Source organism: Linepithema humile, chromosome 6 (genome assembly GCF_040581485.1).
Source record: "Linepithema humile isolate Giens D197 chromosome 6, Lhum_UNIL_v1.0, whole genome shotgun sequence".
NCBI classification, from domain to species: Eukaryota; Metazoa; Arthropoda; class Insecta; order Hymenoptera; family Formicidae; genus Linepithema; species Linepithema humile.
Genome location: NC_090133.1, coordinates 13,277,122 through 13,300,077, shown reverse-complemented (window position 1 = coordinate 13,300,077; position 22,956 = coordinate 13,277,122). Strand labels below are relative to the sequence as shown.

At 36.1% G+C, this 22,956-nt stretch overlaps 2 protein-coding genes across 2 annotated transcripts in view; one reads left to right on the top strand and one right to left on the bottom strand.

Moving 5' to 3' along the window:
* LOC105667693 (outer dynein arm-docking complex subunit 4) overlaps window positions 1-22,956 on the bottom strand; it is a 73,278-nt gene that overhangs the window by 41,981 nt on the left and 8,341 nt on the right. The gene's annotated exons all lie outside the window — the stretch shown is intronic.
* Window positions 1,102-12,078, top strand: LOC105675538 (uncharacterized). Its single transcript, XM_067356734.1, has one exon. It carries the CDS (start codon window positions 2,197-2,199, stop codon window positions 3,868-3,870), a length of 1,674 nt encoding a protein of 557 aa, XP_067212835.1. The 5' UTR covers window positions 1,102-2,196; the 3' UTR covers window positions 3,871-12,078.

Genomic DNA, 22,956 nt, shown 5'->3' with positions numbered 1-22,956 from the left:
TATTAAAGTAGATAGTCATATACACCTTTACCCAGTGCTGCAAGATCGAGCATCCTGCAACAGAGCAACATGAGGGGAACGGCCCCCACCATGCGGGCACTACACAAGCGAGAACCGCACGCGTCCGTGTGCGCACGCGTCAGCGTAGCATGCTATACTTTGTCACTTCCCCAGCCCGCGAAAAATGCTAAGAAGCCAAGCGTTTTTAATCGGGTAAGGCGAATCGCTCGAATAATAAAGATTCCGTCTTCTAGACCTGTATCTTGCAACTTGTTTTTTTTCTTTTTTTGCATTTTTTTTTAACGCACAATCTAATGCACAATCGAGTAAATAATTAAATAAATTTTTTTCTAAACAGTATTATTTTATATTCATTAAAAATATACGCATAAGTTAAATTATTAACTGTTGAAAAAGATATTAATTTGCTATGACTTGTCAATAGAAAAATAAAATATAATTTTACAATTTTTCAACAAAATGCAACTTTAACATATGCCAAAATTATTAATAAATATAAAATAATACTTTTTTGTCGAAAACATTATTAAATAATTTGATTGATTACTGTTAGAAACTCATGTGCACAAAAAGTTGCAAGAAGCAATTTCCAAACACAATATCTTCAACATTTTAGCTAATCGCTTTACCCGTTTAGCCACGCTTGCTACTTGACATTTTCCTCTTTAAACTTAAAAGAAAGATATATTAATAATTTATTAGTAGTTAATAGTGGCCTTCCACGCCACCCATGAGGTGCCACTAATAGCGCGCTAGATTTTTTTAAAGTGGAGATCTTCGCCTGTAGCCCTATTATACCACATATTATTGCAAAATACCACAAAAAATATATTACTATGTAAATATTATGTATATTACAATATAAAAACTATATGTATTGTTGCGTCCCTGTATTTCGTCTCATTGAGAGCAGAAGATTCGTCTCCAGGAAGACGCTTATTTGTAAATAACGTTAGTCTGTCAGTCTTATAGAAAGAGTAGAAGATTCGTTTCTAAGGAGACGCTTGTTTGTAAACAACGTTTGTCAGTCAGTTTCAAAGGAGTTGTCAAATTGTGCGGACGCGTATTGACAGCTCTCTTGTATTAATCGGTTTCGGTTGCAAAGATTGTAGATAAGTTCTATTAAAGTTCTCATTTTGTTAAGAAGTGTTCTTTATTTCGTGTGAGTGAATCCTTCGAGTGAGTGAACATTATTCTCAAATTGATCGGCCGATCCATTACGTTCTACGGGAACGTAACATTTTTGGGGCTCGTCCGGGATCGAAGAACGACATGTCCACAGTCCATTCACCAAGGAGGACGCGTACTCAAGCTGCGGCGGTGTCAAATGAGACGGCAGTGGTTTCGGCTGAGTCGGAAATGCTGCGTACAATCCTGGAGGAGCTAGGACAACTCCGAGAGGAACGACGAGTTAAACAGGAGCAGATGCAAACAGAACTGCATCGTTTGGAACAAGACATCGTCCAGCTAAGTCGTTTTAATAATAGCGAAATTAGGAATCAGGGAGAAAGTTCCGCGTCACGAAATAGCGAAATTAGGAATCAGGGAGGGAGTTCCGCGTCGCGGATTAAATATTGAAAATTCAGATTTAGGTTATAAATTAAAACCGGACAATTATGATGGAAGTGTTCCTATGCAGGAATTTTTAATTCAATTTGCTTTGATTGCTCAAGCAAATTCTTGGACTGAGTCAGTTAAAACGGTTGCATTAGCGACTAGTTTAAGAGGCAAAGCGCGTTCTATTTTGGATGGGGTCTCTGAATTAGAAAATTTGCGATTCAAAGACTTGAAATCAAAATTAGAGTTATGTTACGGGGAAGGACATTTTGCTCAAACTTTTTATATTCAGTTTACTAATCGTAAATGTTAGGGAACTGACCATAAGGCTCGATATATCTCGATATATATCGAGAGGAGGGAGACAGGATAGGGCATCGACAAGTGTATGAGAGCAAAGATAAAGAAGCTTAATAAATGCAGTTATTGTATTATAAGATAAATCCCATCATGTATTTAATTACTTAATAGTGAAGTATAACATGGCGCAGTCGTAGTCGAGAGAAGTTCCAAAGAAATACGGTAAAGAAATAAGTACAGGCACTCGGTATCGAGGACAACGAAAAATAACCTCAAAACACGTGCACGAGACGACCGGTACAAGCACGACGAGACGCGATGGGAGACGCAAGAGGCATCAGCCCTATGAGAATGGCAGGGAACATTGCAGAGAACTGGCAAATGTGGCGTAGTAGATTCGAAAACTATCTGAAGGCGTCAGAAGTATCGAAGAAATCACAAGAGACCCAGTGTGCGCAACTCTTACATTACATAGGGAAAGAAGGGTTCAAAATTTATAAAACCTTTCCTATAGCAGAAAATGAGAAAAATAAACTACCAATCTTATTAGACAAATTTGAAGCTCACTTCCTACCAAAGGAAAATCTTTCGTATGAAAGATACGTCTTCTTCACAATGAGGCAAAAATCCGGACAGTCACTGGAACAGTTCGTGGTAGAATTGACAGAACAAGCGCAAAAATGTAAGCTAGGAGAACTACAAAACAGCCTGATCAAATGTATGATCACCTGCGGAGTCCAGAGCAACCCGATGAGAGAGAAGCTGCTGCAGGATGACTTACTAACGCTGGAAGAGGCCATTCATCAGTGTAAAGTAATAGAAAAGGCGAAGATCCAAAGCAAGGAAATGGAAGCTCTAGGAGAATCTACGGGAACAGTCAACGCATTTAAATTATATAAGAAAGCGAGTCAAAAACAAGAAGTGAGGGGTAAGAGTGTCCACAAAACAAAAGATAAAATGATTTCTAATTGTACAAGATGTGGAAAGAATCACATTGTAAATAACTGTCCAGCATACGGTAAAGTATGTGGAAAATGTAAGAGGCAAAATCATTTTGCTGCTGTTTGTAGAAGTCATAATAAAATAAAAATAAATGAGTTAGAAAAAGAAAAAGGGAAAGTAGACACTGTTACGACTCACGAAAAAGGCGAATACTTAATTATAAGTGCGGTAAATAAGGACAATAAAGATGAGAATGCGTGGTACACAGAGTTAGAAATTAATAGGGTCAAAGTTAAATTTAAGATAGATACGGGGGCAATGTGTAATGTATTATCAATGAATCAGTTAAAGGTGATAGGATTAAGTAAAGTTAAAATTGAACCTACAAAGGTAATGCTCAAATCATACACGGGTGATAAATTACAAGTCAAAGGTGTTTGGTCGGCAAATGTTAAAAGAAATAACAGAGTATACAAGATAGATTTTTATATAGTTGTAACCAATACACCAGCAATACTAGGATTACCCTCATGTTTAAAATTAAATGTGGTTAAGAAAGTCGACAGCGTAGAGGAAAAAAACGTATATACAGAACTAGCCAAAGAATTTAGTGATACTTTCTCAGGGATAGGTTGCATAAAAAAACCATATCACATTAAATTAAAAGAAAATGCACAACCTGTGATACATCCCACACGTAGAGTAACTCTGGCGCTAATGCCTAAATTAAAAGAATGCTTAACAGAATTAGTAAAAGAGAAAATAATAGAAAAGGTAGAAGAAGCCACCGATTGGGTGAATGCTTTAGTGATAACACAAAAACCGAATGGCAGCCTAAGAATTTGCCTAGATCCAAAAGATTTAAATAATAATATAAAAAGAGAACATTGTTTAATACTAACATTGGATGAAATTACAACTAAATTAACCGGAGCCAAAGTATTTAGCACATTAGATGCAACAAGCGGGTTTTATCAAATAACATTAGACTCAGAAAGTGCGAATCTATGTACATTCGGAACCCCTTTTGGTAGATATAAATTCCTTTGACTGCCATACGGAATAAAGTCAGCGCCGGAAGTTTTTCAGGAGAGATTTAAACAAATTTTTCAAAACTGTGAAGGATGCGATATATACATAGATGACATAATAGTGTATGGTAAAGACACAACGGAACATGACACAAGACTGAAAAAAGTATTAGAAACTGCGAGAAAAAATAATGTCAAGTTTAATTTAGACAAATGTCAGTTTGGCAAAGAGAGCGTTAAATATTTAGGACACAATGTTAGTGCCAGCGGAATAACGTTAGATGAGAGTAAAATAAAGGCGATCAAAGAACTGCAAACACCACAAAATAAAGAAGATGTACAACGCGTGTTAGGTATGTTAACATACGTAAGTAAATTTGTTCCAAACTTCTCAAGTGAAACAACACCGTTAAGAAATCTATTAAAGAAAGATGTAATTTTTACATGAAAATTGAAACATGAAAAAGCTCTAGAGGTTTTAAAAAATAAATTAATGACAAAACCGGTGTTGCAATTCTTTGATGTTGGAAAAGAAACAATTGTGTCTGTAGATAGTTCCAAATCAGGCGTAGGGGCCGTCCTATTACAAAATAATTTACCGTGTGCCTATGCCTCGAAAGCATTGACGGAGACGCAACAAAGATATGCGCAAATAGAGAAAGAAATGGCGGCAATATGCTTCGGTCTAAATAAATTTCATGAGTATATCTATGGAAAAAAAATAATAGTTGAAACAGATCACCAGCCGTTAATTTCTATATTTAAAAAAGCAATAAATAAGTGCCCTGCAAGACTACAACGGATGCTATTACAAGTACAAAAATACGATATAGAGCTAAGATATAAGCCGGGCAAACAATTAATAATTGCAGACACGTTGTCAAGAGCATACATAAAAGGTAAAGCAGATGAAAATTTTGACAATGAAATACAAGCACAAGTATGTCTCATAGAGTCAGAATTAAGCGTTACAAAACAGAAGCTACAAGAAATTACTAAAGAAACGCTGCAAGACAAAGAGCTAACAGATTTAAAGTTGGTTATCAGAGAAGGGTGGCCAAAAAATTATAAAAAACTAAAAGACAATTTAAAACTGTATGCTAAATACAAAGATGAATTAACAGTAAGCGGAGATCTTATATTTAAAGGGTGCTGTTTAGTCATTCCAAACAAACTAAGAAAAGAAATGTTAGATAAAGTACATTACAATCACCTGGGGGTGAAAAAATGCTTGTCCCTGGCAAAAGAAATTATCTTTTGGCCAACAATGCATAATGAAATAAAACAAAAAATTGAAACGTGTCAATTATGCATAAAATACGCAAATTCACAATCCTCTGAACAGTTAAAATCGCATGAAATAGAAAAGTTACCGTGGAATAAAATCGGATGTGATCTGTTTGAACTACAAAGGAAAAAATATTTGTTAGTAATTGATTATTACTCTAAGTACATAGAAGTAGAAGAGTTAGGAGCAGACACCAGTAGTGTCCAAATAATTAAAATACTAAAGTCAATGTTTGCGAGACATGGCATACCGGTAACAGTAGTTAGTGATGGGGGACCACAGTTCTCGTCACAAGCGTTTGAAAACTTTGCTAAACAGTGGGAATTTACTCACATAATGACATCACCTACTTATGCGCAATCGAATGGAATGGCGGAAAGAAATGTACAAACAGCTAAGAAAATCTTCAAAAAAGTGTTGGAAGATGAAAAAGATATTTACTTGGCGCTATTGTTTTACAGAAACATGTCAATTGAAGAGAATTTTTCACCGTCGCAAATTCTGATGAGTAGAAAATTACGCACTACAATTCCGAGTAGAAAGAAAGAATTAATACCGAAAATAATAAACAGAAAAAGTTATCATACTACTTTAGAAAAGAAACAGGCAAATCAACAAAACTATTACAATAAAAAGAGGGATAAAAGAGTTACCAGAACTCCAAATAGGAATAAAAGTAGGAATACAGTTAAAAGCTAAATCTAGATGGATACCAGGAATTGTAGTACGTAAAATTAGAGATAGAACATACGTTGTAAAAACAAACAATGGACATGAGTATGTTAGAAACAGAAAATTTATCAAAGTAATTAAAGAGGAAAATAATAAAAAAATAGACAAGGACCATTGTTTGTTTAAACCAAAGAAAGAAGGAAAGGAAATAGAGTTCCAAAAAAGCTATATAGATCTAGGAAGCGACAATGGCAAAACTGGCATAGAAAATAGCGAAACAATAGATTTAAGTGAAAGCTTCGAGTCGGATTATAATGCTGCGACTAGGGAAGATTCAGAAACAGAAAGTGAAAGAATAGAGCCAAGTGTAAGTGACACTAACTCAGAAAATCCAGTACTTACGAGAAGCGGTAGAGTCGTGAAACGACCAGAAAGGTTTAATTTATAAACTTGTAGGAAAAGGGGGACGTTAGGGAACTGACCATAAGGCTCGATATATCTCGATATATATCGAGAGGAGGGAGACAGGATAGGGCATCGACAAGTGTATGAGAGCAAAGATAAAGAAGCTTAATAAATGCAGTTATTGTATTATAAGATAAATCCCATCATGTATTTAATTACTTAATAGTGAAGTATAACAGTAAACAAAAATTTTTTGAAAGTTTAACAACATTAGGCGCGGATATAGAGCGATTATCGCGTATGGCTTATCCCGAATGTACAAAAGAAATAAGGGATAAAATAGCTTGCGCTCAGTTTATCACCGCATTGTCAGACGGTTTTATCAAACGTACCCTTCAATTAGAAGGAGTGACATCGTTAAAGATAGCTATGGAAAGAGCGATGGCTATTAAAGCTAAAGGAAAATAGCTTTTCAAAAAGAAAAGATGAAAGAAATAATTTTTTGAAAAAGGATTTTGAAAAAGATAAATTTGAATTTGTAGAAAATGATAAAAGTTCTGAAAAGAAAATAGAAAATAGAAGAGGTAATTTTGTTAAAAAAAATAAATTTACTGAAAAATTTCAAAAGAAAGATTTCGAATCAAGGAGAGAATGCTGGCAATGTGGTGAACAAGGGCATTTTCGATCAGAATGCCCTACTTTAATTAAAGAGGGAAACAAGGAATAGTCGAGTTAAACGGGGTAAACTCGGCTGAAAGAAAGAATTCCTCGAAAATTATTTTTTTTTTAATTTCTATGAATAGAATTAAAAAAAATCTTTTCTATTATAAAGGGAAAATTAATGGATTAATTTGTAATTTTTTGGTAGATACAGGTTCTGATATTTCAATTGTAAATAAAAGATTTGTTGGAAAAATTTGTCGGCAGATAAATTTAGAAAATTATTTTCTAAAATATCCGACGGAGGAAACGGTGGAAGTGTATTCCAAAGTTGTCATAAAGGTGGAATTAGGGAAATATTCTTTAAATTTTCCAATGTTAGTTGCTGAGATTTCAGACGATTGTATTTTAGGAGCTGATTTTCTTGAAAAAATTAATTTAGAAAGAATTTTTTAATTTGCTTTCGGGAAAGATTCTCAAAATGAACAATTTTCTTGTTCACGAATTGAGTCTTCTGGAAAGGTACCTGAAAAATTAGAGAAACTTTTTGAGGAAATTTCTGAAAATTTAAATTTTAATCAGAGAAAAGTTTTTGCAGAATTTTTAGGAGAATTTGAAGATTTATTCTCTGAAGAGATAGTTGCAGGAAATTGTGATATTGTAAAACATAATATTAATTTAAAAGAAAACACACCTATTAAACAAACACCTCGTCGAATTCCCATTCATCTTAGACAAGAAGTTGATAAAATAATTCAAGAAATGAAATCTCAAGAAGTAATTGAAGAATCTCAAAGCCTTTGGATTTCTCCTGTGGTTTTAGTAAAAAAAAAAAGACGAAACGTTAAGATTTTGTGTTGATTATAGAAAATTGAATTCTTTAACTATCAAAGATTCTTATCCTCTTCCACGAATTGAGGACATATTAGATCAGTTAGCTGGAAATTCTTGGTTTTCCACTTTAGATTTAAAGAGTGGATATTGGCAAACAAAAATTAACCCGCAAGATAAAGAGAAAACTGCGTTTTCTATAGGAAAGGGTTTATGGCAATTTACAGTGATGCCATTTGGTTTGTGTAACGCTCCTGCAACTTTTGAACGTTTGATGGAAAGGGTTCTTAAAAAAATTCTATCCAAAATTTGTTTAGTGTATTTAGATGATGTCATTGTATTTAGTAGAACTTTTGAGGAAATGTTGGATAATTTAAGAATAGTATTTCTTCGTTTTCGTGAGGCTAATCTTAAAATAAATCCAAAGAAGTGTGTTCTTTTTGGCAGACAAGTTAAATATCTTGGGCTTATAGTTTCAAAAAAAGGAATCACTACAGATCCGGAAAAGATTTCTGCGGTAAAGAATTGGCCTGTTTCTCAAACAAAGAAACAAGTGCGAAGTTTCTTAGGGTTTTGCTCTTATTACAGGAAGTTTGTTAAAGGATTTTCTTTAATAGCAAAACCTTTATTTTTTCTTACAGAAAAACAAGTTAGATTTGACTGAACTTTTTCTTGTCAAAAAGCCTTTGAAGAATTGAAAGAAAAAATGATTGCTTCGCCTATTTTACGTTTGCCATTAGATTTATTGCGTGGGAGTCTTCCAATTCAAGAAAAAGAGATTTTAGTTGAAAATTATGTTCAAAAATTAAAAGATAAATTAGAGGAAGTTCATAGAGAAACTCGTCAACGTTTGAATTTTCGTTCACTTCGTACTAAAGCTCGTTATGATCAGAAAGCTCGACAAATTAATTTTGAAGAAGGTCAAGATGTGTGGTTTTACAATCCTCGTAGAGTTAAAGGAAAAGCACCTAAATTACAAAGTCATTGGGAGGGTCCTTATAAAGTAATTAATAAACTTAATGATGTTGTATTTAGAATTCAAAAATCTAACAGACACAGACAGAAAGTTGTCCATGCTGATAGATTAGCTCCTTTTTATAAAAGATAAATTCTGTATTGATAGTAATTGTTTTCTTTTTATTGAATAAGTTACTTGTTTTGATCGTTTTTATTTATTTATTTTAGAAAGAATGAAATGAAAATGGAAACTGAAGTGATTCTATAAGAAGTTGACGACGAATTTGACGAAGACTGCCTCGCTCACGGTTTTTGAGCCGTGGTTTTCTCGTGAGCCGCAGGGCAAATGCCGAGGCAGGGACTTGAGGAGTCTTTTAAGACGATGGGACCACGGTGAATACCCCCCTCTTGTCCGAAGCTTCACGAAGAACATACAAGGATTTTGGAAATCGATTAAGTCAGAGGAAATAAGTTGCCTGGTAACCTGTAGCAGCAGCTCAGGGTAGGGCAGAGAAGCTTATCAAAGACTTGGACATCGATGGATCAAGAAATTTAAACTCAAGCTAGAAGAGAGCTAGGAGTTTAATTAAAGATTCAAAAAAATGAACTAGAATGTCGGGACGACAATCTGAAGACGAGGGGGATAGTGTTGCGTCCCTGTATTTCGTCTCATTGAGAGCAGAAGATTCGTCTCCAGGGAGACGCTTATTTGTAAATAACGTTAGTCTGTCAGTCTTATAGAAAGAGTAGAAGATTCGTTTCTAAGGAGACGTTTGTTTGTAAACAACGTTTGTCAGTCAGTTTCAAAGGAGCTGTCAAATTGTGCGGACGCGTATTGACAGCTCTCTTGTATTAATCGGTTTCGGTTGCAAAGATTGTAGATAAGTTCTATTAAAGTTCTCATTTTGTTAAGAAGTGTTCTTTATTTCGTGTGAGTGAATCCTTCGAGTGAGTGAACATTATTCTCAAATTGATCGGCCGATCCATTACGTTCTACGGGAACGTAACAGTATATTATAAACATATACATATACAGGGTGTCTGGCAATAATCGCCCCACCGGTCATATACAGGTAGAGGAGGTCAAATCGAGTAGAAAAGTCCTTTACCATTTTTTGATTTTTATAATAAGTACTAAGTAATTAACGAAAAAAGATTGGTGAATCCGTGCAAGTAAAGCACGCGCAGCGAGAAGGACATCCCACTGCTATGCGATCACTAGGCGCGCGATGAAGCGTTGGGAGGAGCGCTCTACAAATGACAATGGCAACATACGAGCGGCGCGTAACGCTAGATCCTTGTGTCCTAGTGATCGCGTAGCAGTGGGACGTCCTTCTCACCGCGCGCGCTTTACTCGCGCGGATTCGCCGATCTTTTTTCGTTAATTACTCAGTACTTATTATGAAAATTAAAAAATGGTAAAGGACTTTTCTACTCGATTTGACCTCCTCTACCTGTATATGACCGGTGGGGCGATTATTGCCAGACACCCTGTATATTAGTATCATATATTAATATCATATTTACGTATAAATAATAATGTGTATGGTACGCACGCGCGCGCGCGCACGCACGCACGCACACACACACACACACACACACACACACACGCGCGCGCGCGCGCACACACATTATTAGAATTTTATAGCGGTTGAAGAGACTTCAAATATAAATATTGATAAGGTTGTTTTTTTTAACTTTTGTTTAATTTTTATTTATATATATATGTATAAAAAAATATCAATAATTTATAAATATATTTTGAATATTCGGCTTTGTCCGTCTTATTCCGCCGCGACCACCTCTCCCGCCACGGCCGCCCCTCCCGCCACCAATTCCTCTGGCTATTGAATTTTGATAGCCTCCTGTGGCTCCGCGAGCAGCCCGCTGGACATACCAGCGGGCTCGTGCACGGCCGGCTCCTCTCCTTTTTTTTCCTACAAAATAAAGATTGATGTAAATAATCAATAAAATAAAAATATTGTATGTGTATGAAGAATGTAATAATTCAAAATTTATTACATACTATATTTTTTTGGATGCGGTTGCTCCGGCATCCGCTCCAGCTGTTGTTGAGGCTGCTGCTGTTGTTGTTGCTACTATTGTTGAGGCTGCTGCTGTTGTTGTTGCTGCTGCTGCTGCTGCTGCTGCTCCACTTGGAGGCGCAGCCTCACAACCTCCACATGTTGCAGCTGCATTTGCAGCAGCAGTTGCTGCAAATGTGGAGCTTCTACTTGCATTGTGTTTTTTGTAAAAAGAAAAAAAAAAATATATATATATATCCTTTTTTTTAAAGATATTATGTGTACAATTATAATAATAACTTAACGTAATTACTTTAAAAACGTAAAACGTTAATTTTAGCACAAATATTAATAATTAATTAATAATATTAATTACTTACCGGACGAAGCGTTCTCCATGGCAACCTGCGCTTACTTTTCCACGAATTGTGAAAATAACGGCGTTTGAAGAACGTGGACGCGACTTCGATGCGCATAGCGTTCTGCGCATCGAAGTCGCGTCCACGTTCTTCAAACGCCGCTATTTTCACAATTCGTGGAAAACTAAGGAACTAAGGAAAACTAAATGCGCAACATTTTTGCGATTCTCAATTGTTTCTGCGCGTAAACCGCGTTTGCATTGCGTGGTATATATAAGAGCACGGCAAATTTTAATAGTAATATTTTATATGCCGCTTATTTCTTTTCGTTGAAAAAGCTTAGGCAGTCTTGACTGTAAGTTTTTCAAACCTTTCTGTACATTTACGTAATTTTTCTTCTTTTTCCTTACTTTTTTTCTTTTTTGAATCTTTGTTTTTTTTTGTTTTCTATAGTTTTATTTTGTATTCATTATAAAAATGTGTGATTTATTAAAAAAAAATGCAAGCGAAGCTTTTCAGAAGCTTCGCTTCGCGATGATAGATATAAATATTGGATACAAAAAGTACCATTAGATGACAGTTTATTTCATTGCATTATATGTGATAAAAATATTTCTTGCAACACGAGCATTTCTAGACATGCAAATTCTACGTATCACAAAAGTAATATTAAAGAAGACACATCTTTGTTATTAAATAATAATTATATTACTGTAGAAAAAAATATTTCTAAGACATTAAAATTTCAACCACAATGGTTAGAAATAGAGTACTTTCAACCATGGTTACGCGAAGTATCACACGATAAAACATTATGTTTTTGTTCCTTGTGTGAAATATCTTACTGCTAAAATGTCATGTATTTCTCGTCATGCACAATCAATAGCACATTTAACAATTACTAAAAATGTTAATATGGAAACGAAAAATACAGACGAAGATGTCAATATGCCGGACGAATCAATTTTGTCGTTCGATAAGCGAAAGAAAGCTGCAGAAATTCGATACGCTGCTTTCATCGCTGAGAAAAACATTTCGCATCAAACTGCGACAGACATTCTCACTTTTTTCCAACAAATAGGAAAAGATTCTGACGTATTGCAAAACATGAAAATGAGTCGGACTAAATGTCAAAAAATTATTTCGAACGTGTTGTGTCCGGTTGAAACGGATCGTGTAGTCGATATTATTCAAAATACTAAATTTACTATTTTTATTGATGAAACGTCTGACATTTCTAATCAAAAATGGATGACGTTTCATGTTCGGTATGTTGATCCAACATTAGACATTCGCTCGCAATTAGTCAAATTAATAGATATTGATGCAAGGAATAGCAGTGCGGAAAAATTATTTGATGTTTTTAAACGAAAAATGTATAGACTGCAAATTCCATTTTTAAATATTGTTGCCTTGTCATGCGACAATGCGCCCGTCATGACGGGTAAATATTCATCATTTAAAACAAAACTTGAAAAAAAATGTAAAAATTTGTTAACATTTTCATGCCCATGTCATTCCGCTGCACTTGTTGCACATACTGCATGTGGTAAGATCCCAGACTATTGCGAGGAATTGGTAAAAAAAATAGCAAGTTATATTAACAGTAGTCCAAAACGATCAGCTATTTTTGAAGAATTTTGTGAATGTTTTCAGGAAGCAAACCGAAAAATTTTAAAGTTGTCCGACACACGATGGCTTTCTCGGCATTCATGTATTGAAAGACTTCTAGAGTATTGGGATACTGTCGAGCATTTTTTAAAAGAAATGGTAATGAGTGAAAGAACAAAGTCTGGACAAAATTTATTATCTATAATGCAAAAACTTGATATAAAAGCATATTTATTATTTTTAAAACATATTTTACATTTTTAAAATGTTTTTAATGCATTTTTCCAAGCTCTAGAAACAAGAATACAGTTATTGCAGCCGAAATCATTTCAGTTCCTAACCATTATTTGTAAACATTTCTTAAAGTCAGAACTTTTACAAAATATAAGTAATAATTTTGAATTTTCCAACAAAGAAAATCAAAAATCTTCTAACGAAGTATATTTAGGAGATGAATGTGAAAAATATCTTAACGAGTTGATAACAGAGGGACACGCAAACGTAGTTGCAATAGTTCGAGAGAACTGTTTGCAATTTTACATAACTGCTGCCCAAGAAATTTGTAAAAGATTACCAATAAATGACAAATTTTTATCAAAATTAAAAATTTTTGAACCGGACACAGCTTTACGTATTAATAGAGAAACTTCATTTAATGATGTTTCTTTTGTCGCTCAGACTATTGGCGGGTTTAACGAAAACAGTTCAAGAAAAGAATGGTTTGCTTTACATCAAAGCTTTACAGAAGCAGAAAAAGATATTCTATCAATGTTGAATTTTGATGACATGTGGAAACAAATTTTCCAACGCACTCATCAATATCCAAATTTAATGTGTCTTTTGAATGCTATAAGATCGCTACCAAATTCTAATGCCGATTCAGAAAGAATCTTTTCCTTTCTGCCAGATATAAAAACGGAAAAACGAAATCCACTTTTATCTGTCAGTGTCAATGCTACATGCGTGCTTAAGTCAGCATTGAAAGCGAGAGGGGAAACAGCTATAGACATAGAAATTAAAGAAAAGCATTTGTCTCTAATGTCCGCGGACAAATTGTATTCTGCATGTCCTAAAAAAGATAAAAGTCGTCTAACACTATATGCTGCAGATATTAATGAAATTGCTGGTCCCTCCTCGTCTAATGATATGCAATAATAATGTTTAAAATAAAATTTATTATTGCATTGCTCATTGCTAATATTTGCTTTGTTCACTTTCAGATGTATAGAATTTTATATTCTATACATGCCTGTGACATCAGGCATGATATCTTATACATTTGAACATCATGTCTGGTATCATGTATATCAGACCACACTTTTAAATGTTTAGGAAATCATGTCTGTTACAGACATGATATTTTAAACATTTAAACATTATGTCTGGTATCATGTATATCAGACCACACTTATAAATGTTTAGGAAATCATGTCTGTTACAGACATGATATTTTAAACATTTAAACATCATGTTTGGTATCATGTATATCAGACCACACTTATAAATGTTTAGGAAATCATGTCTGTTACAGACATGATATTTTAAACATTTAAACATCATGTCTGGTATCATGTATATCAGACTACACTTTTAAATGTTTACGAAATCATGTCTGGCATTTCTATATGTCAGACCACACCTTTAAATGTTTAGAAAATCATGTTTATTACAGACATAATATTTTAAACATTTAAACCTCATGTCTGGCATTATATATGTCAGACCACAAGTATAAGTAATAGATATGTGCGTGCGCGCGCGCGCGTGCATACCATACACATCTATTATTTATACGTGAATATGATATTAATATATGATACTAATATATATGTATATGTTTATAATATACATATAGTTTTTATATTGTAATATACATAATATTTACATAGTAATATATTTTTTGTGGTATTTTGCAATAATATGTGGTATAATAGGGCTACAGGCGAAGATCCACTTTAAAAAAATCTAGCGCGCTATTAGTGGCACCTCATGGGTGGCGTGGAAGGCCACTATTAACTACTAATAAATTATTAATATATCTTTCTTTTAAGTTTAAAGAGGAAAATGTCAAGTAGCAAGCGTGGCTAAACGGGTAAAGCGATTAGCTAAAATGTTGAAGATATTGTGTTTGGAAATTGCTTCTTGCAACTTTTTTTGCACATGAGTTTCTAACAGTAATCAATCAAATTATTTAATAATGTTTTCGACAAAAAAGTATTATTTTATATTTATTAATAATTTTGGCATATGTTAAAGTTGCATTTTGTTGAAAAATTGTAAAATTATATTTTATTTTTCTATTGACAAGTCATAGCAAATTAATATCTTTTTCAACAGTTAATAATTTAACTTATGCGTATATTTTTAATGAATATAAAATAATACTGTTTAGAAAAAAAATTTATTTAATTATTTACTCGATTGTGCATTAGATTGTGCGTTAAAAAGAAATGCGAAAAAAGAAAAAAAACAAGTTGCAAGATACAGGTCTAGAAGACGGAATCTTTATTATTCGAGCGATTCGCCTTACTCGATTAAAAACGCTTGGCTTCTTAGCATTTTTCGCGGGTTGGGGAAGTGACAAAGTATAGCATGCTACGCTGACGCGTGCGCACACGGACGCGTGACGTGCGGTTCTCGCTTGTGTAGTGCCCGCATGGTGGGGGCCGTTCCCCTCATGTTGCTCTGTTGCAGGATGCTCGATCTTGCAGCACTGTCTTTACCGCTTACCTCTGCAGAGTTGTCGCACGGTCGATCATTCGCACCAGTCGTACACTTGCGGGCACCGCTCACATACGTACGCACACACACACCGTACGGCTAGTGATTGCGCGTAATAGAGTCAAATGAACAGAATCGCTGTTCCTCCGAGAAGGCACCGCCGCCGCCACCGTCGCCGCTGCCGCCGCCGTCGCTGCTGCCGCCGCCGCTGTCGACTGCATAACGCTTTGACTCGCGTCGACGTTTTGAGGTTCGCAAGCTCCTCAAACTCTGGCGTAAGTATTTTGCGTCGAGCTTGCGGCCATTAGGCAACGTTTTACATGCGCCATTATTTACTGGACTCCGGCTGATGTGGAGTCTGTGTGCCGACGTGTTACACAGACTCTGGGGCACTAACTCAAAAGTGTCCCTGATTCTGTGCAACACATCTCGGCGGACGTCTCGTCGTCAATGTGAAAGGCGCTCCTGACAACCGCCGCTATTGCAGTCACTGGCTCCGCAAAACTATTGTGGGCCCTGTGTTTGGCCTGCACCGTGCCGATTCTCAACTCGGCCGTTCTATTCTTTAAAATAACACCAAAAAAGGCGTCGATTGACAAAGGAGCTCTGTTGCGCTGTAGCAGTGTATGGTGCCGTCGATTGCTGCCTCGGCGCTGCGGTAGAAGGGACAGTAGACTCACGAGACGAGACACACGATCGCGAGACACACGACCGCGAATTCGAGTGGATCCTTCGTCCACAGTTCGCGCGTGACGGCGAATACGTGATTGACCGCGTTTATCACGTCAGTTGGTATCGCGTGCGTGTAGAACTGTACATGCGTCTTGCTCTCGTCACCCGGCATTCCGGCCAGGAATAGGAGAACGACTCCGTCGTGAGTGACGGAGTCGTTCTCCATACCGTTCATAAAGGTGATGCGCTGGGCGTCATAAGAGTATGACGAGTTCTGTCTGTGGGCGAAATAATTTACCTGGAATTTCACATGTTGAACCCGCACGATTTGTTCGTGCGGAACGTACAAGTCGGCCTGGAAGATGCCTATGTGCAGCTCGTCGAGCAGGTTGAGGTCCTCGCCGGTGCACCTGTCGACGTGATTGGGCCAATTGAGGAGCACGTGGAAGAGGTCGGCGCAGAATTGCATCGTCGTTGTAACCATCCTGGTGTGCTGCGAGAAGACGCATAGATCGAGGAGGAACTGCTCGACATTGTGGCGCCGAGAGTTGAGGGTCAGTACCTTCTCGACATGGAGTTCATAATTCATAAGCCGAGGAGATCGCGTATATGCTGCCGCACGTTGTTACGCGCCTCCCTCATCCTCCGCATATTGCGGAAGCCGCGGTATATGACTAACGCCGGTAGATCGCCGGCGTCGCCGGGCCAAAAAAACTTGGTCGCGGAATTGTACATTTGCGCGTACGTCGTGATCGTGGCGGGCGTTGCGTTGACCGCGAAATGCCCGTAATCGGCCAGGAAGCCGACGCGATATCGTTTTAACTTCCTGCCGCCACCGCAGAGATAAAGCACGTTGCAGTACAACCGCGTTAGCGGCGCAGCGAGGTGGACGAGGACGGGTGCGCCGTCCTCCGTGCGCACGGTATCAGCGCGATGTACTTGTACCACGTCAACATGCGCATGGGAAACCTCCGCCAAGTTGTTGACGTACATCCTTGGCGGGAAGCTTATCCATACGCATGCCGTGCTGGTACGTCTACAGGCACATGTATGTTAACCTGCCGCGTTCGCGGAGATTTCGTTCCGCGGCCAGGAGAGTCCTTATTCCATTTTCCGCGAACATCGGAAAGTTTCTCGTGTACACTCTATAGTGGCGGTCCATCTCATACCGCAGGTAGTAAGCGGTGCGGCTCTCTACCGGCATGTTTCGCGCGGCCGGGAATATGATTGTCCCGAGGAACGTCCGACAGGCTTGACGGAGACGGCCGTCGTTTTCCCTGCCACTTGAACGGGTCTTCGTCTCCCGTTCCTCCTCGTCGAACGGCACGTCGGCATCCAATTGAAAAAGAACATTGATAGATTAGCGGTCTATCGTGCCGATCTGGCATTCGTATCTGGCCGAGTCGACGACGTCGATGGGCGAGCGAAAGCACGGTGGATTCACCGTTGGGAGTTTTCGCGCTTGTTCAAAAAGCACGTTAGCTTTTTGTTTTTACAGCTCGTTGAGCAGGTCTAGGTCTTCGCCGATGCTCCTGTCGACGTGATCGGGCCAGTTGCGGAGCACGTAGAGGAGGTCGCCGCGGAACAGCATCGTCGTCGTAATTGTCCTGGCGTGCTGCGAGAAGACGCATAGATTTATGAGTTGCTGCTCGACATTGTGATGCCGTCAATCGAGAGTCAGCACTTCCTCGATGCAGAATTGATAATTCGTCTTTACGTAAGCGAGAACTAATCCGAGGAGGTCGAGTATATGTTGCCGCACGTTGTTACGCGTACTCCCTCATCCTCCGCATATTGCGGAAGCCGTGGTAGATGGCGAATGCCGGTAGGTCGTCGTCGTCGTCGAGGAGCTTCGGCATCCTCGAGTCGCTGGCACCAACGCCGCTCGTTCCCGAGTTGGCCATCTACGAGAGTGACGTGGACTCTGTGGCTCACCTTGTCACGTCCACCTCGAGCTGCTAATGCTCGACATTTGCGTAGTTTGACATACGGCCGCCGCGGATTTTGCGCTGACACCTTAAGAGTCACCCTTAAGGGTCGACAAGAGTGACGGCCCGATTCCAGACTGGATTGTGGTGACCTCATGCGAGGAAGCTAAGGCTGCGATCCGAAACACGCTCATGGTACCACTAGTGCTCACGATGCTCACGATCGGTTCTATTTGTTAACGCGTTTAGAACATGATAACAACGATTTCATTTTGGACCGCCTATGGTTGTTATGGGCATGATTTGCAGAGTAACATAATCCGCTGGGTTATTAGTTGTGAATATTAGGCCCTACGCACAATAGAGAAAATATTATGAATAGGAATAAATATCAAATATTAGAAGAATTTGGAATTTTACTTCAAACAAAAGAACGAAATGTATTAATTATTTCTTATTTTTAATTTTTAATTCATGATACGTTGATACATCTTATTTTCTTGTTCTGGAATAAAATAATTCCAATTTTCTATTCCTAATATTTAATATTTATTCCTATTTCTAATATTTTCTCTATTGTGCGCAGGGTCTTAGTGAACATTTTGATCCCTTATCCTGAACGTGTTTAAACGTTAATTAATTGCTTTTTTACTTATTCTCTTCCATACAGAATAATCAAAGCATAACATTAAGTAAAAAAATTCTTTTGCTATGATTTTAGAAGAAACAGATAAAAAGCTAAAATAATTATGTATAAATATGAACATATACACGCAATGATGCAACTTGATTTTTGAAAAAATAATTATTAAATTTATGTGATTAAAGCGTATTTTTTATAATACTCAAAATCACACAAATGCTTCGTAAACGTTAAGAACTTGAAAATAAAATTTAATATAGATTAATAAATATTTACAATTTAATAAATTTAATTTTTGAGAATTAAAATTGTTTTCTTTTTACTTAGTATATGATGCATTTATGTAACTACAAGTATGGTAAAAAGTACTTTTTCTCAAAAAAAGAGAATTTTTAATATTTTTTTTCTTTTATTCTTCAATACTTGTTTTCTTAAAAATAAAGTCACATTTTATTCCGCGTATGTTCTTTTATATATATAAGTGTATAGGTATATGTATAATATTAGATAAATATGCATTTTAGGTCACACTTCATCGATTTTGTCGCCATTTAGATATAGTTGTAGGGGAAATTGTTTTGAATAATTCCCCGCAAAAATTAGTTGGGGATGGCATTGGTTTAGGAAATATAACAAATTAAAGTTTCACAATTTTAATGTTCTCTTCTTTTGGTGTTATAAACTGATATTGCGAACAGCAAAGTGCATAATCTGTTATTATTTGCTTAAAAGAATCTGTTTACAACATTCACGCGTGGGCAGGGAAGGAGCGGCACCCCCACCCCAAAAAACTCTAATTTAACCCAAACTTAATTCTGATTAGTTAACCACTTCAGTGGTAGACTTTTCCGAAGAGTTTGTGCCAAAAGTGGTAAAAATCAAAAGTTAAAATATCGAAAAACGGTGAAACACGGGTTCAGTTTTCAAAAAAACTATTTTTCGGAATGGGTGTGGATCGTCTCCGACGCCCTAGGGAGAGGGAAAGAATAGAATAGGGGTGGAAAATATTAAATGGCACTATGGATCGAGTGGAGACTCGTTTAAAAGAGCTTTCCAAGACGAGAACAATGATTTTTGAAAATGTTTACTACGACCTTCCAATCAAAAGTTACGATAGTGTAAACCAAAATGTAGGGGGTCGTTAAAATATTTAAGCAGCTATGATGGAGATGAAAAAGAATTCTTTATTTCGACATTTGAAAAAAGCCTTCGTGTACCAAGTACTATGCGAATATGTTAGAAATGATTGGTTTAAACCAGTGCTCGGAATTAGTCTGAACATTTCAGCCGATTTTCGTGGTATACGCCTCCTTTCCTCTCCTTACCGCGCGCGCCGCAGCCGCTAGGGCCTGCGCCGCCGAGCGTTAGGAGCGACACTATCTGATTATGAGTGGGTTCTTCTCCCTATTTATTAAAATTTTAAAAAATGTATTAAAATTTATTAAAAATAAATTTTTTATTTTTAAATTTATTAAAAATAAATTTTTTATTTTTAAATTTATTAAGTGGAAATATTTCAATAGATTTCTACGTCACCCATGAGATACTAATGCTGACGCGTTTTTTTTTTAAGTGGTTTCCCCCGTAAACCTATTCCACTAAAGATAAAAATAAATTCTTAATTAAAAAAATATATATATAAAAAAGATTTTCTTAATTAGATTTTCTTGGCCTTTTATGAAAATGAACAATTGATGCAATAATGTAGATAGAAACCACTTTTTGAAAAACGTGTCAGTATTAGTACCTCATGGGTGACATAGAAATCTATTGAAATATTTCCACTTAATAAATTTAAAAAAAAAATTTATTAAATAAATTAAAACTATAATATTGGCTCAAATTATTCAAATAAATTATTAACAACAAGCTACAGAGCCCAAGCTGGATTTTCGTGCTTAATTTATTGATATATTATAACAAATGTTTAGGTCAATCTAGACGTTTCGACCATCTGGTTGTGGTCATCTTCAGTAGTTAGTTATTATAAAATTCGGAACATATTAATAAACAATCGTTACTTATAAAACTAATTCGGATATTACAATCTTCTTATATTCGTTACATTTAAAAATTGTTTAGAAGGACAACACATCTTGAAAGTCATGCCTCTTCTAATAACACCAATCTTAAGATCATCAGGAAGGAAATCATGTTTTACATTAAACATACACGATGTCCTTTTTAAGACTTGAATTGTGGTTGATTGCAATTATTCTAAAACCAGCATGAACCAATGTCTACTTTTATCTTTATATTACTTGTTATTTATTAAAATTACTAAAAATATTCTTACCTCAATGCATAGCAGTACCGTCATGTTGTGTTTTCGTGTAAACTTTCTTATTTTAAAAAAAACTAAGAACCAAAACTAAATTCGGTGTAACGAGTCAGTTTGCTAAAAATGATATTGGAGGTCCGTGTCGTTTGAGTGGACATGGCAAACTAGTTGAATATAATAGAGGATATATTAAAGAACTCGTATGTGAAGGAGATTCGTGGTGGGAGAGTGAGTGATCTTTAAGCAGTAAACAAATTGAGAACTGGCAGATACAAGTTTGGCAGTAACTCAGTATCGTTCTGCTTATTGAGACTCGTTTTTTGCCGTTTTATGTGCAACATCTCGGAAATAAGCCTTTTGCTATAAGACATTTCCTTGTCTAATATTTCTACATTCTCCCAATCCATTTCATGGTTTTTTTCTAATCTATGACAAGAAATGACAGAAGGGGATCCCGTTCTTTTATTTATATCCGACTTGTGTTCTTTAATTCTAGTTTTCAATTTTCTCTTTGTTTGTCCCACATAACTAGCCTCGCAATCATGACACGTTACCTTATATACTACATCACATTGGCTCATGGATTCAATGATGTCTTTCCCTGTTTTTATAAACCTATTAAGTTTATTGTTACACGAAAAGGCTAAATAATGATTGTATTTTTTCATGTTCCGTGTGAATTTATCAAAAGTTTCTTTTATATATGGTATCGTAAAATAACCCGTTCTATCATTGCTATTTTTGTTTTTATTACAACAATTATTGCTAAATTTTTTAAGTCTTTCGTTAATACTATTAAAAATTAATTCCAATGGATAGCCGTTAATTAAAAGTAGGGAAATCATTTCCTCGATGTTCTTGTGCCAATATTGTGGGTGTGTTAACTTTACAACTCTGTCAAATAAGCCAATGATAACACCTTTTTTGTGTGCCATGGGATGATGCGAATAAAAACTTAAATATCTGCCCGAAAAAGTAGGTTTGTGGAACAAATCAAATTTAATAAAATTGTTTTCCGATATTAGTTTAACGTTTAGGAAATTGATATGATTATTTATTCCCTTTTCCAATGTGAATTGTAATCTGCTATGCATTGAGTTGAATGTCTCCAAAACTTCGTCTAAATGATTTTCTGGAGCCGTAAATAGTATGTCGTCAACATACCTAAAATAAAACGGTAATTTGTAAGGTAGACGTTCGATTGCTGAATTTTCCAAATCTTGTAACACAAATTCTGCTATTATTGGAGAGAGAGGAGAACCCATTGGAGTGCCAAAAATTTGCTTGTAAATTACTTTATTAAAACTAAAATACGTTGAATTTAAAACTAAATTGATACCAATTAAAAATTCTTCTATTGGTATGGAATTGTACCTTCTAATCCATTCCCATCTGTTTTTTATGCTTTCTATTGCCTTTTCAACAGGAATGTTCGTAAAAAGAGAAACAACATCTAAAGAAGCAAGGCAATGATCCGATTCTAAAAAAACACCATTCAACTTTTCAACTAGATCAAAACTATTTTTTATGTTTCTTTTCGAATTAGGTACATTGTTTGCAAGGATTCCATGTAAAAAGTTAGCTATCTTATATAACGGGCTATTAATCGATGATACTATTACTCTGAGAGGATATCCTTCTTTATGGATTTTTGGCAAACCGTAGGCTCTAGGTGTGTTTCCGTCCGTTTCCAAAAGACACCTGTATTTTATGTCATCTATGTAAAGCCAATGTGATGTAGTATATAAGGTAACGTGTCATGATTGCGAGGCTAGTTATGTGGGACAAACAAAGAGAAAATTGAAAACTAGAATTAAAGAACACAAGTCGGATATAAATAAAAGAACGGGATCCCCTTCTGTCATTTCTTGTCATAGATTAAAAAAAAACCATGAAATGGATTGGGAGAATGTAGAAATATTAGACAAGGAAATGTCTTATAGCAAAAGGCTTATTTCCGAGATGTTGCACATAAAACGGCAAAAAACGAGTCTCAATAAGCAGAACGATACTGAGTTACTGCCAAACTTGTATCTGCCAGTTCTCAATTTGT